The sequence below is a fragment of the Gavia stellata genome, chromosome 6 (genome assembly GCF_030936135.1).
Source record: "Gavia stellata isolate bGavSte3 chromosome 6, bGavSte3.hap2, whole genome shotgun sequence".
Lineage (NCBI taxonomy): Eukaryota > Metazoa > Chordata > Aves > Gaviiformes > Gaviidae > Gavia > Gavia stellata.
This window is the reverse complement of record NC_082599.1, coordinates 927,456-944,958: the sequence shown is the minus strand read 5'-3', so window position 1 is coordinate 944,958 and position 17,503 is coordinate 927,456. Positions and strand designations below refer to the sequence as shown.

General features: G+C 44.1%; 1 protein-coding gene across 3 annotated transcripts in view; it reads right to left on the bottom strand.

Annotated features, from left to right (window-relative positions):
* Positions 1-17,503, bottom strand: part of MAP4 (microtubule associated protein 4) — a 166,716-nt gene that overhangs the window by 21,964 nt on the left and 127,249 nt on the right. For all 3 annotated transcript variants that reach the window (XM_059818566.1, XM_059818567.1, XM_059818568.1), the window contains exons 13-15: positions 3,361-3,461; positions 2,241-2,453; positions 593-770 (exon numbers count right to left, since the gene is read on the bottom strand). In XM_059818566.1, the coding sequence (XP_059674549.1) occupies positions 593-770; positions 2,241-2,453; positions 3,361-3,461 (492 nt within the window). The remainder of the gene's footprint in view (positions 1-592; positions 771-2,240; positions 2,454-3,360; positions 3,462-17,503) is intronic.

The following is a 17,503-nucleotide window of genomic DNA, read 5'->3' as shown; positions in this document are numbered from 1 at the left end:
TGGTTTTAGTGTTTATTCTAACTGTTACTATGGCAAAACACAGAGGTAATAGCATCCGTTTTCTTAAATCAAGCACGTTCAGTAATTGTATTAACCCTGAATCACACGGAGCTGATCCAAGTTGGCCTTGAAGGTCATTCAGATTTGGTTTTGGAAGAGGAAGCCCTGGAGAGAAAAAAGTCTGACCTACTGTCTCTGTGCCTTGGCACAGGGTCTTGTCTTGTGTTGCATTAAAAGGGTTGATATTTCGGCTATCACTAAGCTTCAGGTCAACTCCTGACCGACAGCTAGGCCAGGTTATGCCTCTCAAATACTGGTTAACAGCAGCTGCAGCTTCTCCTAAGTGACTACATTTCAAGGTTTGGGGTTTTTTTTTTTTCTTCTTTTGAGCCTGAAGAGCGCAAGCCTGTTTACCAGGAGACTAATTTTAATAAACTGATGGAGCCACAGGATGACCTAAACACAGGAAAAAGCAGTCAGCGTACTGGAACACGTGAGAAAGACATCACAGCGTGAACCAACGGTGCTACTCAAACAGAATCTGGCAGCTGGTTAGGAAGAGAGATGCGAAGAAAAACAAGAGGCTACTTACACGTGGGCCTCTTCGGTGGGGAAGTAGCAGTATTTTTCGCACCAGCAACCGCAGTGACCGGCGATGCCGCCGTTGTCCTAGGAGTAGCAGGGGTGCTCCTGACGGTAGTTTTAGGAGTGGCAGATGATGGAGGCTTTGAAAGTGAGGTCCGCTTCTCCGTGGTCTTCGCATCTGCAACCTGAAAATGAACAGGCTGCATTAAAGCCAGTATTTCACTGACAGTCTCTTCGAAGCGTTTGCCAACAAAAAGCCTGAAATAAATTGAAATTGTTTAAATTCTTAAAACACATAAGCTAGGCACTGCTGAAACATTATAATGCAGAAAATTAAAAACATAATTAAGGCATGCAGAAGCGACTGACTATATTCAGTGCAGGACACAGAGCACAGACCCTGCTGAGTATTAGGATTCATCCAGATCTGTTTCAGCGTTAATGTGTGGAGGCCATTTCCAGACGCGAACGACGTTTTGATTTCTGAACAAAATGGAAAACATCAGTCCACTAGCAATACTTCTGGGAGAGATTCCTTTCCTTCATGAGCAGAAATGCTTCCTAATCTAAGAAGGCATTCATTAAAACGCTGTGGACATAAGAGTTAGGTGTCCGTGGTTCGTTCCTCACTTGGAAAACTATTTCATGTCTGTCCCTGTCAGTCACTTGTTTGTAAACTGACTGATCTCTTAAGTATTAAAACACTGAGGTAATGCATGGAAACAGATGAGATGAGATTTTGATTTCATCAAAAAGGGATTCAGAATCATGCAAAAACTTAAAACTGAAGACACTGGTTCACAGAAAAAAGTACACATTTACGCTTGTGCTTTCATACTCTTTTTGTTACTTTTATTTAGTTAGTTTTAAAAGACACTCAAACGCAGTTATTTAAGCTTAAATATATAGTAGAAATGCTAGCATTGAGACGTCAACTGAAAGCTTCTGAAACAGATTTTAACATTCCCTTTCAAATTTGCATTCTTCTGCTATATAATATCACAAGTTAACGTAGGGAAGATTCAAGGGACACTTCCCATTGTTAACGTTACATGTGGATCCCACACTTCAGCTGTAAGATGCAACACTAAGAACTGTCCACAAATCTTCTCTTACCGGGGAATTACAAATATTTCCTAAGCACGTAAGTGTATTATCAGTTATCTTTGTACAATTTTTACAATGGCCAGACATCATAAAGGACAATCAGTGGGAAAAACTGAAGTGTTCAAACAGATTTTTTTCCCCTCGATATTAATATCGAAGCTCTCCATCCAGTTTTCCCATGCTCTTGTCCGGATTTAAGAGTTATCCTATGTTTGTAGTGTATCTGTATTTAAAAAACCCTCCTCCTTTAGTAACGGAAAGAAATAAAGAATTATCTTGTTCACAAGGAAAGTCGTGGTAATGCAGTCAAGTTTAATTTTCTCCTCTGCGATGACACAATTAAACGCTTGGGACCTGATGCCATAAGTGGGTTAATGAAGCTGATACTAATAACTGTGCAGCTCTCCTAACATGGTGAATCGCATTCCTGATCCCACCCTCCCGTGATTAGCACTAGGATTATGTTTTGACTCTTGGGTAAGACAGCCGGTAAGTTAACATGTAAGTAAGTTCTCGGAGCTCCCCCACAAAAGCAAATTGTTTCTTACCTTTGGTTTAGTCTCTTTTGGAGTTAAGGTGGAGGGACGTGTAGTACTGGTGGCTGGGCGTTTAGTAGTAGTGGCTGAAGTAGGACCTGCAGTAGGGCTCGTGGGTTTTTTGTTTGGGCCCGGCGCAGCAGAGGCTGGCCGCTTGGGGCTGGTAGCGGACAGGGGCCTGGCTTTCGTTGCTGCAGGCTTTGTAGATGACGTGGATGCGGCAGGCTTTATGTTTTTTCAAAAAGCAAAATCCAGTATAAAAACAAACAAAAAAACACAACAAAAAATAGCGCATTGTAAACCAAAACATTGAGCTGCAAGAACATAAAAATATTTTAAATGAAACAAACAAAAAAAAAAATGAGCTTTCTGTTTTCTGAGCATAACAAAGACCAAAACGAAGCGGCAGAAGAGGGCTGCCTTCGGAGCCCAGGGGAGTTTTGCCATTCAATTCAAAGCGAACAGGATTTATTCCAGCGACATCTAAAGCAACAGAAGGAATCGCTGGTAAAGCTGGGATTAGTAACCGGGTGTTCCTGGCATCTAGTCCTGCGTACAATACACAGGGCATTGCTTTCCAGTCACAGGCACACAACGGATTGCAAGCTCTAAATCCTCATCTGATCAACTCCAGTGGTCGTACGTCCGCTGCCTTCAAGGGGACCAAGAACCCCTTGCCCTTACCACTGCTCTAAGAATTTGGGTTTGGATTTTGCTGAACGCTGCAAGCTTCTGACAGCAGGTCTCTCTCATGTTTCATAACCAGCCTTAAAATAAGAGAATATCAGACCCTGAGCAAGATTTCTGAACGCTAATTGTAACACAAATAAACGTGTTGCAAACAACTAGGCGAGTACCAGTGGAGCAGAAGTGTTACCATACATATTTACTACTTCTACACCACCGATACCAACCAGAGAATTAATTTAAATAAAGCTTGCCACAAATTTCTTAAATCCACTTTCAGTCACGCTGCTACAGGCTGAGTTGTTTGCAGTTTCCCAACTGGATGTCTTTGTTTCACAAATGGCAGCTCAGAAAACAGAACTTGTGTTGCCACAGCTTAAGAAGCAGAAAAGCCGGCAAATAAAAACCACGGCAGCGAAGAGGCTGAGAGTGAAACGACACCTACCTTTGTCTTCTTCTCAGGGCTGGGAGGAAGCTCTTTGTTGGGAGGTGCTGTGATATCGTTCCCTGTCACAGCTTCAGCTGGTTTGGTCTCTTCTGCTTTTGCTGGGGGAAAAAAAAGGGAAGGAAGACTTCTAAGTTTGAGCTGTGGTTTTTTTTTATACATATCTATATCTATATCTCATTTGTTTAGTTTTCTAGTTTTCTAGTTTTCTAGTTTTCCACACAGTAGCAGGAGGAGACAGAACTGAGACAGTTACAGGTTGGCTATTTCTAGAAAATTTCCCCAAACCAGAATACCATAGGAAGAAAGGTTTTCCCCGTAACAGGGCAGGTTCATCCAGATGCCATTAGCATCCAATTTCTCGTATTATTCCAGAGGGAAAAGACAGAGAGCTGATGAAGGAACCCCCTGGTTTAATTAAAATAGCAAATCTTCCCATCTTTCAAGTAATTAAAATAACCTGTAGGAATGTTAATGGTGAAGTTCTGACCTCTTCCAGGTTTTACACTATGACTTATCCTGAAGTAGGGCACTGTTTTAAATCTGTTCCTGTCATTATGGCTGTTTCTTCTTGACCTTTCTTCTGCCCACATCCATGCGTTGCAGCTCTCCGCGAGCAGGGAGGATTCCCGGCAGCCGAAGGGAGCCGGGCTGCTCACGGGAAAGGTCACACAGGAAAGCAGGAACACGGACATCTCATTCTAACATGCGTGGTTCGTACCGACCCTGGTTAGCGTGGAAACCGTCGTGTCATGCTGCTGTACGCAGTGTTGCGCAGCGCAAAGCTGAGGTTCAGTTACAAGGGTTGCCAGTTTTTCGCTGTGATTGTTCATTTTTGTCATTGCCACCCGAGGTTGTCATGCTGAGCGGGGAGCAGCGAATACACACACCCTTCTAACAGCAGCCGAGCTGCCATGACCACTTTCTCATCTCCTTTTAAAAACCACTCTCTAAAGCATTGTCCAGCCGCCAGCGGAAGGATAACTACTGCCCTCCAAAGCAAACTGTATAACAAAACATTAATTTAATAGCAGCTTCACCAAGTCTTCTCCCTAAATCTTACAAATCCCACCGCAGAACTGCCATGCTGCTTTGCACCATGAGACGTGCAAGAGGCAATTTCCCTATAAATAGCTTTTAAAACACTTAATTCTCAGCGGTGTTGCTGTACAGCTGCATTGCTATGAGCTGTCTTCTGCTGCAGTTCCTGTGGCATTTGAATTTTATGAGGGATACGGTACAAACAACCCATCACAAATTTATGCGTTTTCCCTTGTCATCCGGGGATTAAAATAAAGCGTTATCTGTGTTGGATGTTTCTTTTTATAACAACGCAACAGATTGTAATGCTGCAGCACATGCTAAGGGCCCACCAGACAACAGTCTAACAATTCCAACAGTAAAAAGGTTGTTTTCCACATCTTTTGAAAATCACTATTTATATTTCACATTTTCTTGCTTGTCTGTCTTGAAGGGAGCGTCTCAGAGGACAGCTCAGTTCTGGTACAAACACCACTGTTGAAACAAGCAAAATAAAATCGCGCCTTCCGCCTGCCCCAGCGATGCTCAACAGCGGGATGGCTTTGTTGTTGCTATTTATTCTTCTGACTCCGGGACAAGTTTAGCAGCTTTTTCTTTTTTCCTTGCATTGCATTAGCCTCTTCCTAGCCATTTAGCTTCCAAGTCATACTAAAAGTTTTGCAGCACTGGGTTTAACATCCTAGGCATACAAAAAAGACTTGTGAAGAAAAACAAGCACCAAAATGTACAGGCTGGATGCTGTTTTTAATGCAAAGTTCTTAAGAATCATTCATGTTCACCTAGAACACCCATTTTTTTGTAGCTAATCTATATTGGCTCCCCTATATTTGTTTTCTCTCACTGCCTTTTCTTTACATTCTCCCTCATTTAACTTGTCAGCTTTATCTAAGCAATACCAGAAAGAGACTTGTTGACGGTTCCCGCTTCTGAGTAACAACCTTCTGCCCATTCGCTGCTCTCTGCTCGCGGGACCCCACGCCTGGGGATGGCTTCACATTGAATCCTGCCAGTCTTGTGTATCTCAGCCATCAAGGTGACTTTCCACCCGTTGGAAGTTACCTTTCACGTACCGCCTGTCATTATTATTTCAGCTAATTTTCAGCAGCAACATTAAACCTCTCGCTTGATGACAGTATCACAGCATCCACGCAGCAACGTGAATTCGTCTGCTCAGGGAGCGTAGTGCAGCTCCTCAAAAAACCTCCATTGCCAAAGTTTCAGGATTTAAACTCCAGCAGCTTCCATTCTCCTGAACTAACGACAACAGGTTAAGCAACTTGCATCTATAACTAATGATAAACCCAGGAGAGTTGGGTAGGGAACAGGACCATTATCCAGGTTCCAGCTCTCCCAGCCTCTGATACAGCGGGGTACCCAACCCCGCACGCAATCGTAAGGGATTACAGAAGGATAGTTTTGTTTTGTGCTGCCTCAATTTGAGTAACGACCTGACGTGCTCAGCAGTACATTTGCTTTCATTCATCGTTTAATTACGAGGACGCTCTCTCCTATACAGAGCGGAGAGCTGCCTGGGAAGATTTCCTAGTTACAGGGAATATTAGGGAAAGCTGCCAAATCTTAACCAAATTTGTTCATTAGGCTGCAAGAATCATTTAAGAGACTTTTCAGTTTGCTTGTTCCTCCAAGCATGGCAAGAAACCTCTGAAAGATATTTCAAAGACATTTTGTTGGGAGCTCTAGCAGGGGTTGCTGCTCTGCCCTGAGAAGGGCTCCTCCGTCAGCTGCCGCGGCTCCTGCTCCTCATGGCATTCGCTGATGGAGAAAATTCGGCTCAGCTGAGTCAGCAACCAGAACTGAATTACTCCTGGGGGAAAAGGGGGACAGGGGCTTGAAGGAGAGAGGGAAGGACGTTCCAATCTGGAGTCTTCCACTGATAAACTCAAAGGCATAAACCTGCAATCAGGGTTACTCTCTCCCTGCTGCTACTCGCTGTGACGGCAAGCTGCGCCGCGCTGTTTGGTAGGTCCATCCTCATCCCCAGCTTACCATTCGTTACTCACTAAGTATGCTTTTAAGGGTGGAAATCCAACTTTTTTGTACGTGGCAGTTCACAATATCGCGAGACACCACTGCTTCACAATTTCTCAGAGCGACACTGGAAGAAATTATTCATATCTAAGCACACCAGAGAAAACAAATGACTCCACAATCATGACTAAACCCACAAACCGCAAACTCCAGAATTTTGTCTGATGTTTTACAGACATCAATTATGAAAGAGCAAACTTGATAAGTGGTGCTTATGTCTCCCTTAACAGCGATACCAAGCGTCCTTCAGACACGCTCCAGCCAGCAGAAGGAGGGATGGTTGGGATTCCCGACGCGTGGGGTGGTGGAGGGACCCCCCGGGGTGGCCCAGCACTTCTCCCACAGACACTGTGCTTCGGTTACTTCGTGTCTATAGTATCAGTCTGCCCCTAGGTGATTTTAGACAAAACAGGCCAATTCTGAGAAAAACGCTAAGACAAGTATCCTGCATATCAAAGATAATGGCAATGTTTTCCTCGACGAGGTTTCCCTCTCGTCTGCTGCAGGAGGAGTTTGATGCTGGCAGATGCAGCCTTGCTGTCAGACAAGTGCCTTCTCACATAGAAATCTGCTCAAACTCAGCGATGTTGTAATTCACTGAAAAAAACCCCACCCCATCGTTTGAACCCTCTTGCTGGTTGAAGTCTCAGATGACTCGTGTTGGCCATGCCCAGCGGCCCATCTCCTAGTGCTTGCCATCTCTTCAGCGTAGCACTGAAACCACCTTTGGGAATCTAACAAGTTAAAAAGCATATTTTTAAAATCAATTTGTCACCAGAAACCAGGTATTTGCCATTGCTGGATGAAGGACCCAGCAAACAAGACCACATGGTGTTCAGATAAAACCGAAGTCAGAGGGAACAAGACTCCTAACAAATAAGATTTTCCAGAATAAATATTGAAAATGAGATGATCTGTGGCAAAATTGACACTCAAAAAAAAAAAGCTTCACCTCCTTGTTGTAAAAAGGGACAATACTCTTCCTATAGGTCTTAAAAATTACGGAAAATATAACTTATTATGTTTGTTTTGCACAAGCAGAGAGAGCCATAAAAAAAAACACTAACGAAATTTATAATTCTGCCTCCAACAGCCAAGTTTAATACTGTGAGGCAAATAAAGCATGCGGGGCCACCCACGCAGCCCCGGTCTCTGAAAGGCAATCCATCCCAATTTTTAGGTGTCAGCAGCCACCCCTAACAAGTTATTTACACAAGAACCCTGGTGTCTGAGGAGACTCTTAACATGTTTTATCCTTAACCTCTTACTTCTATACATGCTGCCACTCTCTCGGTGGTTACTAGCAGCAGGTGAGTTACCGTTAGAAGAAATTTTATGTGTTATAAACACATTATAATGTGTTATAAAGCAATGGATGTAGATGATATGGTGGTTTTAAGAACGGTATCTTTTTTCCCCCAAAAGAACAGCCCGTAGAACAGCTACCTCATCAACCGTATAAGAGACCAAATCTGTCCTCCAAGGCTCAACGTTCATGTTTAAATAGATTATTATTCTCTTTAAAGAAACTTCCCTGTTTGAACAGTGAGTCTCTCCCCAAAGTTTCCTATATGGCACTAACACAGCTCAAGAGAACAACTTTCCAAGGAGCCTTCAAGCACATCTTACAACTAGTCCTTCCGACCCAACCCATGCTGCATCCACAGAAAACTGTCAACCACTAAACCTCAAGATTCTGATGTCAAGCTTTTCCCCTGGTTCTCTCTCCTCTAGGGAGACTCTCCCTCATTAGAAGGAGGTTAAGGAATGGAGCATTCCCCCTTCATATCACAAGGATGTACAGAACCTCCTGTCAAATGAATAAAAAAAAAGAAGTACGACGATGGAGAGTTTGGTTGATTTTAAGCTCTGCTGTCTGGAAACCACAGGTGTCTTTTGAGAAAGACCAAGGAACAAGACAAACCAAACTCCGTGTTCTGACAGAGTTTTGCAGACGCTAAGGGCGACTCTTCCTCAAAAGCAGCAACAAAGAGGGGGCAAAAGCTGCTGAAGTCTGTTTGAAAACGGAACAGCTGGGCGATAGGAAACGACAGCAGAGGTGACGTTCACCTTTGCACTTCTGAATGAAGCAGCGGAGTAACGCAGGAAGGAAGGGCAGGGTGACACGAACTGCTGCGACGCTCCTTCGAGCTGTACTAGCCTAACATAGAAAGGAGGATTGCAAACCCACGTGTTGAAAGCTAAGACAACGCTTCATGATTTTAACCTTGAACTCATTACTCAAAATGCAATTATACCTATTGCAGTGGGTTATTGTGAGAATTCACCAATCTGCCTGCACGGATGTACCAAAGTGGTCAAGCGACATTGGATCACAGAGCAACGAAGGGTTGGAAGGGACCTCGGAGATCACCAGCCCAACCCATCACTCAAAGCAGGTCCCAGTAGATCAGTTTGCTGACAGTCATGGCCAGCGTAATTTCCAGATAGAAGGAAAAAATCCTTCAATGTGAGGGAGGTCAAACACTGGAAGAGGCCCAAAGAGATTGCGAGTTCTCCGTCCTCGGAGACATTCAGACCTGGACGGGACACACATGGCCCTGGAGCAACCTGATCTACTTACACGTGGTTTTGACTTGGGGGTTAAACTGGAGACCTCCAGAGCTGTTCCAGTCTAAGTGACTCTATTACAGCTATGTAGTGGAGGATGCCCACGTTGTAGGCGATTAATCGTATGTCTTCTTGAAGCCAAGTCGCAATTATGAATAACTATATATAGTTTTTCTAACCCTAAGGAGAAAAACCCACCCCACTGCCCTCCAAAAAAAATTCTCTCTCTCACCATCCTGTGACTTGCAGTGTAGAGACTACTCGCTTGTCCAACAGCGTTTTAGCCCATGTAATCATTTAACGTTGGAATAGCAGAACAATGTCGGTTGGAAGGGATGTCTGGAGGTCATTTAGCCCAATCCCCCACTCAAATTATACCAGATTGCTTGGGGTTTTTTCAATCATATTCTGAGCATCTCCAAGGATGGAGATTCCACATCTCGGGGCTTCTCCTCCAATATTTGATTAGCCTCATGGTAAAACAAAACACACCCCCAAAAAACCCCGCAATTCACATATTCCTGGCACAGACGTTTTACAGCTTCACTGTAAATTGCTCACAAGTCACCCAGCATCATTTGCTTTCATCTGCTGCTGCTATTTTTGTTTGATGACCCATATTCTTCTGAAATACTGAACAGTCTTCTCTTCTTCACAACTTTCATGTCATTGATGACTTTATAGACAGCAATCACAACCATCTCCCTCTCCAAGTCCTCTCTCTTTCCAGTCTTAGTTTATTCAGCCATTCCCCATACGAACTTTTTCTAATGCAACGCCTTTATTTATCATATTTCTAATTCTGTCACCACCTTTTTGAGGCGGAGGACAACATGCGGATTTACACATCGTATTCAGAATGCAAGTGCATAATGGATTTATCAATTGATATAATTTTTTCTAGTTTGTTCCCTCTTCCTTTCTGAATTCCTAGAACTCCATTTGGCGAAGGAAAGCCACACAAAAGCATCCTTATGACATCTATAAAATCCTCACAACAGTAGCATTATTGCTCCTCCTCTACAAGCACAGAAACAAAACCACAGGGTTACAGCTCGCGCGAGGTGACATCGAGCTGGCACCCCAGAGGACAGCAAACACAGACCTTCAGTCTTTCAGATCCCTTCGCCATCAGTTTTGCTGTAACAGCTCTCTCTCGTGAAAGCTGCTACTGTGTGTGAAAAAACACCAGGCACTAGATCTGAAAAGCTTTACTGTTTGTGTTTCCTTTCCTGAAGTAGCAAAATTAGGAAAAAGTACTTACAGAAACAGACCCATGAGTACCTTTGTAAAGTTAAACCATGTTACTGCAATGTTTTATGAATCATGGAACTCAGAATAAAAGCCTACGCGCATGTGTTTCTCAAATATCATGCAGCAACTCATTCAAGAAGGAGCATTCCCAAAAGTTCATTCTCCACATCCAAAGGAACAGGTGAGGATCCCAGTGTGACATATCTTAGGCTCACCTCAAAAGACCGAAAGCAAGTATTTCTGTTTTCTGGTACTGTGGTAAGCAAAAGCTAAAGTGAAGATAAAGGACAGCAGTAACTACATCCTGTGCATCCGGAAGATTTTTAAGAACGTTACATCTTGTTTTCCTTTCTCCCCTTTATCGACTAGTTAAATGAGCATTTCAGTGGGTACTTGAGACTGTATCACTTAAACCCTCTCATCCTACCTACCCCACTTGGTAAGGTATTAGCTCCCATTTTACGGGGTCTGTATTTCACCTGCCTTGCCCCTAGTCACTGATCCGGGCTGGCTCATTACGTCCTTCAAAATGGAAGGGGACTTGCAGCTGCGTTCAAGCATGCTCGTGAACGAGGCCAGGCACTCATCTTCCATATCCCCAGCAAGGGATATTTAGCAGGCTAAGCTGAACTAAAACATCATTCAATGAAACAGCTCCATAATTCTCATAGGGATTAGAGTCATCAGCTGAAAATCCATTAAGAGAAATAGATTAAGCAATAAGGCAATGACCATCTTTACTCTCCCTCTTAAACGTAAACAACCTTCGAAACAAAACCAGACCACGTTAAACACTGCTTTTGCCAGAAACGCTGCAGAGGGGCCCGAGCTCTTTCTTGTTCATCCATCACCATCCAGAAGGAGCTGCTTCATCATAAAAATCACCATCAAATAAAGCCTTTTTCTTTAAGGCTCTTAAGACAAAAGTATCTACAAATACAACAAATCTCAGTTTGAGCAGAAATACAACCCTTACCTGCTTTCTCCTCTCCAGAAAAGGCTAAATAAAACGTCTCCTGCTTGACCGAAATACAGAATAGCTAAGCATTTTACTTGGCACCAAATGCAACTCAATCGATGTGCACATTTTTACATGGTAACAAGAATCGAGGAATAAGCCAGATGTCCTCTTTGCCTAGGTTGATTTGTTAAGACTCTATTTTTTACCCAGGCAGGGAAATGCTACATCAGAACTTGTTCTTCTAGAACAACCTAAACTACTTGCCATGTTTACCTAACATGGCATGAACTGAAAGCAAACAGCTATTTAGAGTAATAAACATACTCTGTTTGACTGTAATACTGCGCTAAAAATTTGACGCTGATGTAAAAAAGCTAACAAAATCACGAGCTTTTCCCTTTTCATTGATAAAGGTGGAAGCACGTTCATAAAACCAACAAAAAGCTCTATTTTCTGTCAATGCTCCTGACCAACCAAAGCGAGAGAGACAAGCACACCTCCCAACTAAAAAAACCACAACATTAACTGAAGCTGGTTTAGAAGGGATATCAAGCAGGGAAGAAACGCCACCTGAATTTGTATTTCAGTCTGTCCCTAAGGCTGGTCTGAATGCTGATGAAACCTCGGAGCGTTTCCAGAAGGCCGCTCGAGCTCGGGCAGCGCGTGGGCCGGGGGACACCCGGGGTATTTTCAGTATCCGAAGGCATAAAACTGCAATTCCGGACCCTTCAAAATGCGAAACAATTACAAGCACGATCCAGTCTCTGAACACTTATGCACGAAGATAAGATATTACCAATGAGCCAACTAGTCTGACGTCGACTTCTTGCACATCATCCGATATCAACAAGTCACAGGGAAGTTGGGCTGAGGGGTCTTTCTAGCCCTTATACCAGCTCATATATCCCTGGCCTTGGACATTTGATATACTTTATTCCCACCCAGCATACCTTGAAGACCCATCCATAGAAGTTCCCATTCTTTAAGTCCTGCCACACTTGTCACCTCAAGCTCGCAGCAGGAACTTCCAGGGATGAGCCGTGCAGAGCCACGAACAACATCCCGGCACAAGACCGGCACACGCTGCCCTCAAGCCATCTTCTGCTATGGAACGTCTCCCTGCCCTTCTCATCTCTCTCCCCGGAGAAAGGGGAAAGAGGAAAGCTTATGCATCTGCTGTAATCACCGTCTTGAAGGTAGTCTCCTTCCAACGGCCAGTAGTTTTTGCTATTTTTGAGAAAGCGCGGCGGGTGTTACAGAACAGGGAACCCACCTGATTTACGTAACGATTACAATACTTCCAGCATCAATTTTAAACTCAGTCCCTGAGAGATGCCAATGTTTATTTCCTACTTAAGGCTGAACATGCATACACCAAGTAAGAATTTTCACTGAACTATGCACAGCCCGTATCAGGCACCATTTATCACCGGTGCCTTCGCCTTCTCCTCCTTCCCGCAGCCTGTGAGCCTTTCTTTCTTTTCTTTCTCATCAGAAGCATGATTTCATCTGACAAGGAACCTTGTTAGCAAGCCACCATCCACACCACTAATGTTACTTGAACAAGTATCATTAGTTCATTACGAGGTAGCTGGGTCGGTATTTCCTAATCCCATAATTAACTTTAATCTGTGTAAACGCGAGGCGATAGGCTGTCACAACTTAACTCAGTCGTGTTGGAAGTCTCGGATTCTATATTTATCTAAACCACAAAGTGTTCTGCTGCAAAAAGACCTGCAGGAGATTCAAAAGTTAGGTTGGATTGCACACCTTGCTTATGTATTTATAAAAGAAATAAGAGTCAGAAAACCAAGACAATTTTTCTGATGCATACACTGAGCTGCTGAGCATCAGAGGTGACAGTCCCAACCGAGCGTGGTCCAGCGGAGCCTGGAACTTCTGGTATTTCAGAGCAGAAAATATTTCAAGTTGGAGGAAATTCAAAGAAAATGAGAAAAAGCAGAAGGTGAAGGCAGGGGGGAATGCGTCGCTTATCGAAGCAATACCGTTGGAGGTGACATATTAGGTACGTGCAATAAATCACACAACAGCTTCTACACAACGTGAGCATGAATCAAATCTATTGTTCAGTGCAGGAAACAATGCGACTGCTTGTTTTGGTGAGAATCTGCAGCGTCTGCTGATGAAATAAGGGACCAGAACAAGTTCTGCAGCCCAGCTCTGATCAGGACTAATCTGCAGCCAGGATCTCCTTGCTTAAAACATCTGCTGTGGGTACACGAGAGATTTGAACGGCTACGCCTTTTTGATAGTTTTTAGAATGAAATGAAACTAAATGTGTCATCATACTCACACCCACCCATCTGCAAGAAAAAAATATTTTAGGTACAATTCTAGGTCACCGTAAAAAACAGGGGTAGAAGAGGTTTAACCAAAAAACCAAACCAACCCTGGCTGGACAGGACCGAGGAAATCACGGCTGGCAGAAGTTCTGAGGGATGCCATTCAAACGATTAGAATCAGGTTGGACAATTCTTTTTTTAGGATGAAAAAAGCTGCAAGTGATAGAAGTTGTTACCTTGAATGTAAGGGCTAAGTTCAGAATGAACAGATAGGACAGGCAGAAAAATAGAGGAATTAACAAGGAGAAGGAAAAACATATTTCTATCTATGTTATATTTATATCTATGTTGGCCATTCTGGACTCATTCCCTCGTGACTGGAAGGAGACCTGCAAGGTGAACACCAAGACCGAAGCAGAGGAAGTTGACAGGCATATGGATGGGTAATTCAGCTGTGAATAAAATGCAAAGGACAGATTTAGAATCAGTTCCATACTTACAGCCAAGACTGCTTGCTTGGTTGAGTTATTTTTATTATACCCGCCTCTCGGCTTATCAACAGGGGAGAGGAAGCAAAATCTCGTCATAGAAAGTTTGAAAGCATTTCAGAAACATCCAAGGAATCTTTGTCTGCTTTCTTTCGCATTCCAAAAATTCTTTCTAAACTACACATATATAAAGCAAACATTTTATTGCATCTACTGCTACGTTTTCTTCCAGGAGAGAAGAAATCCAGAGTTTATTTCTTACCAACGTGTTGTACTTAACAGAACAAAACAAACCTAACCTAACCAGCTGTTAATTTTGGAGAAGAGAGTAAAAAGGAAGTTACAACTCCATCGTATTCTGGCCCAGGAAAGCCCGTGAGCTGTCTGCCAACTCACTTATCACCGTATCGGTTCACACTTGGACCTATGGTTATAAGGATGATAAACTAGCTTTTAAAATAAAGATTGTGAGAGCACAAAATTTTAAACCAAGATGATTAAAAAAAGCTTGGTAATACAAATTAGCCATCTGGAAAGAGCAATCCAACCAGAAGACTCTGCGCGTTCATATCTTCCAGTGACCTTCACATCACTGATGCTCAACCCCTCTGGGGAGAACATGTCAATCCACTTTAGATTATATTTTAAGTATTTTCCCGATTTAAAGATCCCACATATCTGTGTTTTGAAACAGTTGCCTCTTCAGCTCGACAGAATTTGCCAGCCTAGCCAAACCTGGTTTCCTGGTTGTCCAAAATACGAACCTACTTGCTAATTTGCCTCGTTGCAAATAAACGTCAGTCGCAGAGCGGATATCTGCAAACCCCACCACCCCAGAAATTCTGTGACATGAGAGCTGTGCACAAATACCGTTCTTTTTTCACATTTGTTGCCAACATCACTTTTACCCATGCCATGCTTAGGTTGTCAAGAAGTCTGGTGACCCTTTCGTGTTTAAGTACAAAATTGAGCAGGTAAACACACAGCTGCACAGATCCTACTTGCGCCCAAGCAAACACACCTCCAGGCGTCCCCCTCCAACCGCGGCTCACAGCCAGGAGCTCACTGCACCGCTCTGGCAACTATCAACGGGAGAGCTGATGACTCCTGCCTGCGTGAAAGGACTTGACATCTCTCTTCGGGCTCCGAAGGACCGATGTCTGCAATCTGTGACGCGCTGCCACCAAAAGTGACACTACTTCATCTCACGACTGCCAGAGTTATTTAAAATCTGTGCACCAAGCAGACCGTAAGGAGCCAAGGTAACACTGAGATAATGGAAAGGGAAGAAGGTAAGACATGTTGGCGCTTCGGAGCGGGAGGTTTGTATTGCTGAAACCTCCTTCGACAGATCTCTGCCCAAGAGTCTTGGAAATTGAAGCATCTCAGAGAAATTATTAGAGAAAAATAAAACTCTGAGAGACAGAATATGATTCTGTTGAAAGCGATTACTGACAGCTGGAAGAAGGACGGGTGATCAGAGCCTCGCGCAGGCAGCCAGGAGCCGACTGACCTGCCATTGGGTGTCACTAACACACCGCAAAACCAAAGATAACTCTCTAATCCGGTAGTTATCATAGCACACCGCCTTGCTCAGAGACTGGCTTTCCACGCTCATTGCTGCAGAGAGCTCAGCTTATCAACCCGAATTAAGTGTTTTGGAGCTCTACCTGAACAGCGCGTCCCTCTGCCCACCTGCATGTTACTCTCCCCTCCCACGCCGGGGTATTACAATTTCAAGTTTTATATTAGTCCTCTGAAGCTTTAGCAAACCAGCTGGCTACAGAAGAAGTCATCGGATGCAAAAATTGTCATGCAAGTCTTTTGTCTTTATTCCCTGACACATTTTCTTTCCTCTTCCCATGCAAAGCTCCCGTTAATACGGGCGACGGACAAAGCACACAGACCGTCCTCGCACCCGAATTCTGGGGAAAAAAAACAGGCTTAATGCTGGCTGAAGCTGGCAAGAGGGACAGAGATGTTGTTCCAGGATGGAGAACAAAGATTAACTACTCTTCTCACAGATTTTAAATCCGGGAAGACTGACCTCATACATCACAGCACTATCAAAACAACAAAACACTACAAAATAATACAAGCTGCTATTGACACTTAGCAATGGGAAAGGCTCCATTGTAACGGGTTTGGGGAAAGAGCTTACAGAAAGTAACGGGGAATTCCAGCACTGAAACGGTTAGCAAGAGCTTAACTGCGTAAATCATTCTACCCAGTTACTCTCACCGGCCCCATCAAACAGAAATACCAAAAGGTGCTAAAAGCTTAACGGAAAAGCACCATCCTCACATCTTTTCTACACAGGTTGAAAGGTTTTAACTTTGATCAAACGCCCTCACTCTAACAACACAGTTTGCGAATCAGAAGGGTACCTATGCTCGCAAGAGACCTATTACTGCTGCGGATACTACCGATTTTAAAAGCTATTAGTCAGGTTTAGGATCCCAGCAAGCAATTAATAGCTGGTGCTGCAACAGATGCTGTGGAACCAGCCAGGCAATTTTTCTTTTTTTTTTTTTTACATTTCCCCTCCATTTTTGTCTACCCAAAAATGCATCCTTTGTTCTAACGACCAGAACCTGAACCGTGTCAGTCTTTTCAGGTGTACTGAGCCGCCCACCCTCTGCCTGCAGTCTGTGAAGTCGGGTAGTTGCTTCCTAGCTACTGTCTGCTCACTCCCCAGGGAGGTAAAAATTAGCAACATACCATCACGTGGTAAATCTCCTTGCTTGGGAGACAGAGAGCTCTGCACATCGCTGACCTCAATTTCTTTTCTTTCCAGTGGAGCAGTTTTGCTGGATTCCATCTCGGTGCATTTGCTTTGCGGAGAAGCAAACCCAGCAGCTCCATCGGTGGCATTTCTCTTCTCCCTCTTCACCGCCGCCTCCTCCCTCTCTTTGTCCTGGCTGCTGATTTCAGGGATTTGCTCCAGCTTGCTGTGATACAAGCTCGGGCTGCCCAGCTCTTTCTTGACCGAGTTGCTGCCGCTGTTCCGCTCCTCTCGCTTCTTGGCAGCCGGCTCCTCTGCCAGGAGGGACTGATGCTCCTTCACCACCAAGCTGGGCAGCCCCGCACGGCTCTGCTCGGGACCCGGGCTGCAGACTGATGTTTGCTCTTCTGACACGGTCATTGACCTTTTCATCGGAGCGCCCGGCTTTCTGGCTGTGGGGCTCGAGCACTGGGTCAGGCTGCTATTAGGAGAGAGCAGACCAGTAGCGACGTCTTCTCTAAGCACCGGCTCAGGGTATTTATCAGCCAGGTTAAGGGTTAGGGGCACCGACAAGTGAGAGCACTCTGACATTGCACGCCTCATTGCCTTCCTTTGGTGGGCAGCCCTGTTCAGAAAATTGCCGTCGTCTGCACAGCTCAGCTTGTCTTCCATCTCTTCCTCCATTTCAGTGGTATTATTAAAGTAACTACTTTTGGAGTCATCTTGCGCAAGCTCTACGGTGGTAGTTGGA